The sequence below is a fragment of the Danio aesculapii genome, chromosome 7 (genome assembly GCF_903798145.1).
Source record: "Danio aesculapii chromosome 7, fDanAes4.1, whole genome shotgun sequence".
NCBI classification, from domain to species: Eukaryota; Metazoa; Chordata; class Actinopteri; order Cypriniformes; family Danionidae; genus Danio; species Danio aesculapii.
The window spans coordinates 3,605,222-3,614,515 of record NC_079441.1 but is presented as its reverse complement, the minus strand read 5'-3'; the positions used below and the strand labels follow the sequence as shown (position 1 = coordinate 3,614,515).

Sequence of the window (9,294 nt, the reverse complement as noted above, 5' to 3'; positions counted from 1 at the left end):
AACAAACATTTATACAAGTCTTTTACTCTTAGTAGTTAGTGCAGATGAAGTTGAGTCTGTGAGATTCAGGAAGGCTGATCCAGGTCTGATCTCCTCCAGACTGAACTGCTCCTTTTCTCTTCTCCAGTTTGCAGTTTTCCGGTGTGCTGCCGTTCCCTGGAGCCCAGTTCTGATAGCACACCATGTCTCCACTCAGCCAGAGCCACATGTTCATGCTGCAGTAGTTGTGTAAACCCAACCACACCGCCTCAGTTGATGCCTTTTTAACCACGTTTATCACACGACGCTGCATCTCCACTGACTGAACCGAGACCAGATCAGCATGATTCTGTCTGCAGTATCTCAGAGCTTCAGACCACGACAGATTCTGCTGGATCACAATCAGTTTATCTGGACACAAAACAAAGCAGAAACTAGAGAGAGACTGATCAAAAACAACATGCAGAACAAACACTGTGGAGGAACTTGACATGTCAGACATGTAGAGTCAACTTTAGGAGATCTGGAGCTGATGATGGATTGAGTGTGTTTGGAGGATCTGCTCACCTTCATGACACACAAAAGGAAACTGGTAGTGACAAGAGATGTCTGCCCAATGTCCATGACTGTTCTCCTTTAGCCCTGTGCAGTTTTCATTAGCTTCACTATTATTTGGTTCACCAGTAAACCAGTATCTGAATGAGGAGTTGCTCTGATCTGACCACTGCCATGAGTCACTGAACAGACCGATCCAGACTGGAGCTCCAGATGAGTTTCTGTCATTAATGAACTTCTCCAGCTGTTGACTCTCATTCTGGTTCCTCACACTGACCAGATCAATGTGATTCTGTCTGCAGTACGTCTGAGCATCTTTCCAGTTCTTCAACTGATTGACAAACACCAGTCCTCTGCTCACTTTGTGAAAAACAAATGGAAACATTAGTTTAGCAGTTCATTCTTATGCTTTGAATGTATTTCCTGTTGTAGGGATGGATTTTACTCAGACTTAAATGTGCCCTGCAATAAAAACTCTGGAATCTAAAGAACAGTACGTTCAAGTAAGTGCCCAGGACAGCCTTTGACCCTTTCTTGCCCTCTTTCCCCTTTGGTATGGCAAAGTAAGTTCGGGTGTGACGGGTTTGGCTCCCTTTGCTTTGATAACCTTTGTCTTAACCCCAAACAGATCATGTTTTCTAGCTCTAACAAAAGAACCATTCACTGCTGTCACTGGGTATTTAAGGAGAAATTATAAATGTGTCAGCACACAAGTCTGTATCCAGACCGGCCCATAATGCAGAGCTCTCAAATTCACTTGACCATCCATCTGTACTCTTAAATTTATCTTTGAGTAATTGACCTTGTGCATTTAATTCTGAATTGGCTTTTATTGTTTGATTCATTAATTGGCATGATACACTTTCATCTGGAAAATAAAGTGTTAAGTTTTGATTCATTCTGAATTCTCCTGAAAATATATCCAGTAGATTATGTGGAGGCTTTTGCTACCTTGATCTGTGTACATGATATCCAAACGAATCACACAAGACTGTTTTGAGCAGTCGGCATTCAGCTCAGAGACTATTAAATTTCTGTTTATCACTGATATTAGCAAGTTGGACTAAATTAATTACATTTTTAGCATGAGTGAGGAGGAGGCAACCAGACTTAAGCTACGGTCACACTTGACTTTTCTTCCCATAGACTTCCATTCATACGCACGCGAATGCGTCAGACCGGAAACGCAGGGTCATGCGTCAAGTTTCGCAAGTTGCTGCGGTGCAAAGTTCAAGTTTGGTGAACTCTGACCTGCGAAATCGCATCACTTGACTGTGTGAGACCAATTGAGGATCAAAACATGACCTCTCTGGACAGAAATTTAAAATATTGAGCAATCGTTGGCTTTTTTAAATGTCTAATTATCTTGTTTAATCCCGCCCATTTTCGCAGCGCCGTACGACAGAATTTCGCACACACAAAGCCCAGTGTGACCGTAGCTTAAGAGGTATTAGTTAACCCCGGATCCTCTGACTAACTTCAGAATGTTGAGAATATTGAATGACCGGGAGAAACACGCAAACCTGAGACATGAAACTCTAAGGGGCGTTTGGCCCCTAATGAATGTATAATTGAAGAGTATGGGATCAGATATGAAACAAAACACTTAATTGATTTTTGAATGCCATATGTGATCCAATCCTATTGAGAAATACAGGTGATGGTCATATAATTATAATATCTTCAAAAAGTTGATTTATTTCTCTAATTCTTTTCAAGTGAAACTTGTGTAATGTATTCATGCTGATATATTTCAAGTGTTTATTTCTTTTAGTTTTGATGACAACTAATGCAAACCACAAATTCAGTATCTTAGAAAATTTGAATATTGTGAAAAAATTCAGTAATGAAGACCCCGGGAGCCTCACTCTAATCAGCTAATTAAATCAAAACACCTGCTAAGGCCTTCAAATGGTCTCTTAGTCTAGTTCTGTATGCTACACAATCACAGGGATGACGGTTGATTTGACAGTTGTCCAAAAGACAAACCATTGACACCTTGCAAAAGAAGGGTAAGACACAAAAGTTCATTGTAAAAGAAGTCGGCTGTTCACAGAGCTTTGTGTCCAAGCACATTAATAGAGAGGTGAAGGCAATTGAAATGAGGTGAAGAGAATTGTGACACAAAAATGTGGGGGAGTTTCACAAAGAGTGGACTGCAGCTGAAGTCAGGGCTTCAAGAACCACTATGCACAGAGAGAGTGTCAGAAGCGTCTCGCTTGTGGTTTATAGATTGTGGTTCATAGATTGCTAGGCTACCATCGACCGTTTTCTCTGAGGATGACAAGCAAAACATTATGTTGTCAATGTTGCCTGTTCACCTCTGACCGGGTTTAAGGAATAGATGTTAACCACCCAGTGTACATAGGCACATACATCTAACATTAATGATTTCTTGTGCGACCCGGTACCAATTGATCCACAGACAGGTATCGGTCTGCAGCTCGGTGGTTGAGGACGGTGGTTTTAGAGCACTTCATGCTTCCTGCTGCTGACCAACTTTATGGCGATGCAGATTTCATTTTCCAACTGGACTTGGCACCTGCACACGGTTCCAAAGCTACAAGTACCTGCTTTAAGGACCATGCTATCCCTGACCTTAATCCTATAGAAAATCCCATATGGGGTATTGTAAAGAGGAAGATACAATATGCCAGACCCAACAGTGCAGAAGAGCTGAAGGCCACTATCAGATCAACATGGGCTCTCATAACATCTGAACAGTGCCACAGACTGATTCACTCCATGCCACAATGCTACAGTAATTCAGGCAATAAGAGCCCCAACTAGTGTCACATCCTCGGTCTGATCACCGGTTCATTCCTTGTTGTGTTTGTAAAGCTGCGGTCACATTGGGCTTTGTGTGTGCGAAATTCTGTCGTGCGGCGCTGCGAAAAGGGGCGGGATTAAACAAGATGATTAGACATTAAAAAAGCGAGCGATAACTCCATGTTTTAAATTTCTGTCCAGAGAGGTCATGTTTTGATCCTCGATTGGTCTCACGCAGTCAAATGATGCGATTTCGCAGGTCAGAGTTCACCAAGCTTGAACTTTGCACCGCAGCAACCTGCGAAACTTAACGCATGACCCCGCGTTTCCGGTCTGACGTATTCGTGTGCGTATGAATGGAAGTCTATGGGAGGAAAAGCCAAGTGTGACCGCACCTTTAGTCTTTCCCTTTCACTCATTTTGTTTTGATCACTCACTTTATGCTTCGTTTACCTCTCGCTTCCCCACCGATCCGTTCTAATTACTTTCCATTATTCTATCAAGCTAATTTCACTCACCTGTTTTCCTTGATTTCTCTCCCAATTTACTCCTCCCTAGATCGTAGTTTCCCCCTTCCTGCATGTCTGCCGATCTCCCGGTCTAGTCCTGTTCCATTTAAGTCATGTGAGTTTTGTCGTATCTGACGTCATCTTGTTGAAATATCCTAAAGTTGTTTTTCTCCCTGTCTGCCTTTAAGCCTGTTCCCGTCTATTTTTGTATCGCTACCCATCTGACTCTTTGGCTGCGTCCGAAACCGCATACTTCCATGCTATATAGTAAGCTAAAATCAGTATGCGAGCAGAGTAGTATCTCCAAATTCATAGAATTCGAAAATCAGTATGCGAGAAGTACCCGGATGACTTACTATTTCCGGCGAGATTCTGAAGTGCGCATCCCATGTATGCTGCGCTATCCTGTGACGATGTCATAAATAACCCAAATTTTATTTATTTATTTTATGTAAGTTCAGCAATCTCAGTAATCACTTTTATTATAGATGACGTCTATTCCTTGAGAAAAGGGCGGAGCTTGGCATCATAGAGAAAAAAAGTACGAGCTAGAAGGAAGGTGAGAGAGGAAAAGGAGTGGGCCTCTGACAGTCATGGAAGACTCAAGCTGCGGTTTGTTGTGTTAAAGTTTCGGTTTCTCCGATGGCGTTCGTGTGGGTATTAACTCATCATGCTTTCATCAGCCAGCGTTGTTTAAACCCTGCCGAGATGTCAAGAAGCCGATGAATATGTGAGCAACGAAAAGCTTCTACTGCACTTAAACGCTTCAACTGAAGTGAGAACCGCAAAACCTCTGTTGAAAGCATCTACTGCATTTTAGTGCTCAACTAAAGTGAGAACGGCAAAGCATGACTGACTGTTGATTCTGACTTGCACTTTGAGTTTTTTTTCTCCTAAAGAGACTTTGCGAACTGTGGTATAATTTTTGTTGTTGATGTCAAGACTGAGAGTACTTTAGTGGCTTGACCATTTTGAGTTTTTCAAATTTATCCCTTCCCGAAAAGTTATACGAGTGTGTATTTGTTTGGTGTTTGCAATTGTTTCTTTGTTGTTTGATTCTTGATTTAATTTTCAAACATGATTGATGGTAATGAGATCATTGAGTTTTGAGTGTTTTTTTTCCCCCTCAATGCTCACAACTTGTGGGTCTGTGTATGAACAGAAGCTTAACAGGCCTCTGTAAGGTTTCCTGGTTATTGTTTGTTTTTGTTTGACTTATTTGACAGTGACATACTGTCTGGCACCCCAGCATTTTAAAGTAAAGGAAACGTTACAATCCCATCATGCGAATTCATGAATTGGAGTGAAGCGGCGCAACTGACGCAGGTAGGTCACATGACCATGACAAAATGGCAGATGTAGTACGTCCGAATTCCATTCATACTTTTCACATTCATACTGTATAGAACGTACTTTTCTAACGGCCGAGTAGTACGTTTAAATTAAAATGCAATACCTACTGAGTAGTAGGCAGTTTCGGACGCACCCTCCGTCTCTATCCATCAGGCCCTCATCTCTCTCTTACTGGCCTCAAAGCCTCAGTCTTCATCATGGCCGCACTGGTTCAGTCAGCTGCGGCTGGACTCATCGCCCTCTGTCGGGTATCCGGGTATTGCACCCTCTTGAAGACCGTTCTCTAGTCTCTTCGAAGTAGTTTCATTTTTTGAAGACTTTATTATCAATCGTCTCAGTTTTTGTCTTTTGTGAACTTTGGGTCTCTATGCCAGCTCCTTGATTTAGGAATTTTCAGGGTTTTTTTAAATTGAAGATTTTTGAGTTGTCTGATATTTTCTTTTTTTGCCCCTTGAGTTTATTCGGGCATACTTAATAAACATTGTTGAGACCTGCACCTGTGTCAGACCAGTCATCCCTTTATCCAGACCTTGACAACTAGGTATTAAGTGCTTGAGTGCATGCTCATACTTTTCATCTTCATTCTTTTCAATTGGCCAAGATTTCTATAAATCCTTACTTTGTATTGGTCTTAAGTGATAATCTATTTTTCTGATAGTGAATTTGGGTTTTTATTAATTGTTATCAAAATTAAAATAAATAAACACTTGAAATATATCAGTCTGTGTAAAATGAGTGTATACAATATACACGTTTCACTTCTTGAATGGAATTAGCGAAATAAATCCACTTTTTGAAGATATTCTAATTATATTACCAGCATCTGTAGTCTAAATCTAATGGTCACTTAAAATTGGAGTCACACCAAATTTGCAGTTGGATTAAAAAAATAATAATAATAAATAACAGAATCCTTTTCAGAAGCTAGAAAAGGCTTACATATAATTTAACCTTCAACCATTCATCGAATTGCGTCCTTGGCTAATAGAATGGAACCTTACACTGTATCAGTTACAAGTAGATTTGTCAGCAATATCTGCCACAAGATTACCAAGTGGTTTCCACTTAAAATATGTAAGGCTTTTGTTTTGGATTTATACAAATGTCATTTTTACCAGAGTCACATTTAAATTTCCCTTTAAAACTTTTGTTAAATAGTTTTTTATATATATAAGCGTTTGTACTCACTGTTGTAGCAGACAAAGATCCAGGAGTCACTACATTTCCCATCATACCACTTTCCATTTTTCATAAATGCACACAAATTTTTGCCATCTGGTTGATTATATCCCCAGTTTAGAAAGAGCGCAGGATCACCTGAAGACCACTGCCATTTCCTCTGCAGACCAATCCAGAGACATCCATTATTCACACTCTTAATCATTTGGATCATGTCGTTCATGTTGTCAACGGTGGCCAGATCTGTGTAATTCTCTCTGCAGTATCTCTGAGCTTCAGTCCAGTTCTTCTTCTCATTTATAAAGTGATACTGACGCTGAACACATTCAGATATGGAGCAGAGAGCTGTGAAAAAGACACTTTGCTTTAATGCTTTTCAGAACAGAGTCAAACCTAATTAAACTATAAACCATGAATAAAATTACAAACACACTCACCAATGAGGAGAAGCAGGAAATATGTAATTTTGGCCATTTCTGAAGAAAAAAACACATTGAGAAAAAAACAATAACTGATATTCATCTCAGAGTAAACATGAATGTGGAAAAAATAAAAATCAGAAGCATAACAAAATTTGCAATCATTATACACTAACAAGAACATGTGAGTTGGTCTTACTGTAGAAGTGGTGTGTTTCTGTCTGCAGCTCGTGATAATGTGATTTTTCTATATCTGCTTTCATTTGTCATTTACATTTTTAGTTTATTACTCTAAACAAATGCCTTTTTCTGTTGTATTTCCACATCCATGTGTATTTGCATATTTTGCTCAATGTTGGTCTTTGTTTCGGTGGTTCTTTGGAAGTATATTCATTTGAATAAGAGGTAAGGTCCAGATTCTGTTTTCTACAATTATTTGTTTAAGATAAGATCTGTCATTTTCATTACATTATAATCAGATTAACCTTTTAACATAAAACCTACTTGTATGGCAATATATATATATATATATATACAGTTGAAACCAGGAGTTTACATACACTCTAAAAAAAGGAACATAAATATTTTTAAAAAAATGTCGGATGGTAAATCATACTAAACGTTTACTGTTTTAGGTCCGTTAGGATACCCTAAATGATTTACATTTGCTAATCATCTGTCCTCATCTTGCTGGATTTATCAGCTGCTTTTGACACAGTAAACCACCAGATCCTGATATCTACGCTTGAGTCACTGGGCGTCGCAGGCACTGTTATTCAATGGTTCAGATCTTACCTCTCTGACAGGTCATTCAGGGTGTCTTGGAGGGGAGAGGTGTCCAACCTACAGCATCTAAACACTTAGGTACCTCAGGGCTCTGTTCTTGGGCCACTTCTCTTCTCTATCTACACGGCATCTTTAGGAACAGTCATCCAGAAACATGGATTTTCCTACCACTGCTATGCTGATGATACCCAGCTATACCTCTCTTTTCACTCTGATTCACCTATATATATATATATATATATATATATATATATATATATATATATATATATATATATATATATAAATATAATGTGTATATATATATATATATATATATATATATATATATAAATATAATGTGTGTGTGTGTATATATATATATATATATATATATATATATATATATATATATATATATATATATATATGTATATGTATGTATGTATGTATGTATATATCTTTTTAAAATATTTCCCAAATGGTGTTTAACAGAGCAAGCGAACTTTCACAGTATTTGCTATATTTTTTTTCTTCTGGAGAAAGTCTTTTATTTCAGCTACAATAAAAGCAGTTTTTAATTGTTTTAAAGCTATTTTAAGGTCAATATTATTAGCCCCCCTTAAGCAATATTTCTTTTGATTGTCTACAGAACTAACCATCAGACCCTAACTTGTCGAATTAACCTGGTTACGCCTTTAAATGTCACTTGAAAAATATCTAGCAAAATATTATTTACTGTCATAATGGCAAAGATAAAAGAAATCAGTTATTAGAAATGAATTATTAAAACTATAGGAATGTGTCAATAAAATATTTGTTAACAATAATTATATATATATATATATATATATATATATATATATATATATATATACACATATATACACACACACACACACACACACACACACACACACATTTTAAAATAATGTTTAAATGTTATATTTTTGATGGTTAACAGTGTGAATGACTAATATGTGCTAATCAGTTATTTCATTAAACAGCAGTTTCTTTAGTTATACCATAGTTACTATTTATAAGGTTTAAATTGGGATAATGTTGACACTCACCACTACGTGTTTTTTTCAGGTTGGAGCTGTCATTCATGTATATGTTGTGATGTCAGTTCGTTGCGTGCATCGCATTATGAAACTATTCTTGTTGACATCTTGGAGTAAAAACAGACTGAACTTGAGGCCGGGTGATCTGGTCCAATAAACTCACTGCACAGACAGCGTGACAGTGCTTCTCGGAACCGCAGATGGCCATGGCGGGACAGCAGTATAATCTCGTCTTCTTAACTTTCAGTCATTTTTCTGACATAGGTGCGCGCACTCTAACCGAAAGCGAGAGACGCGTCTCTATAGCAACTTCACAACCTCTCCAATGCGGCGCCTCGCGATATTTGCAACACAGGCTCATTGTAAAAACGTAGCCCTGCGGACGTTTCTGGAGACAAAGAATTACGTAGGTGGAGGTACGTATGGCTGCATTTTGTTTTTTTAAAGGAACAATTACCAGCTGACCGCTAACCTCCGTATGGACGGCATTCCGGCTGCAACCAGTTTGTTGCATTAGCGCGCCACGTCCGTCTGCGGATTTTGAGATGCAGAGAGGAGTTGACCACAAAGACGGGGGTTCGAGTCTGGTGAAGAGCGGTTCCAGAAAGCAGGTAAGACAAAAACAGAATCCAAAATATAAAACAAACAAGTGAATAGCAGGGTGAGGATGTGGTAAATAAAAAAAAAAAGTCAGACGAGGGC

The 9,294-nt window shown here is 38.6% G+C and overlaps 1 protein-coding gene across 1 annotated transcript; it reads right to left on the bottom strand.

Moving 5' to 3' along the window:
• Positions 1–6,818, bottom strand: LOC130232671 (macrophage mannose receptor 1-like). The gene is made up of 4 exons (XM_056462647.1): positions 6,782–6,818; positions 6,354–6,689; positions 547–894; positions 1–390 (listed from the first exon to the last, which is right to left on the bottom strand). Exons 1-4 carry the CDS (start codon positions 6,816–6,818, stop codon positions 29–31), a joined length of 1,083 nt encoding a protein of 360 aa, XP_056318622.1. The 3' UTR covers positions 1–28.
• Between the last annotated feature and the right edge of the window lie 2,476 nt (positions 6,819–9,294).

What these genes read in the sequence shown, in the direction of transcription:
- LOC130232671 (XM_056462647.1), bottom strand. Translation starts at nt 6,818, where the DNA reads ATGGCCAAAATTACATATTTCCTGCTTCTCCTCATTG. An exon ending in GATCTTTGTCTGCTACAACA is followed by an intron (nt 895 to 6,353) that starts GTGAGTACAAAC and finishes TTTTTCACAAAG; the next exon opens with TGAGCAGAGGACTGGTGTTT. An exon ending in TCCTTTTGTGTGTCATGAAG is followed by an intron (nt 391 to 546) that starts GTGAGCAGATCC and finishes TTTTGTGTCCAG; the next exon opens with ATAAACTGATTGTGATCCAG.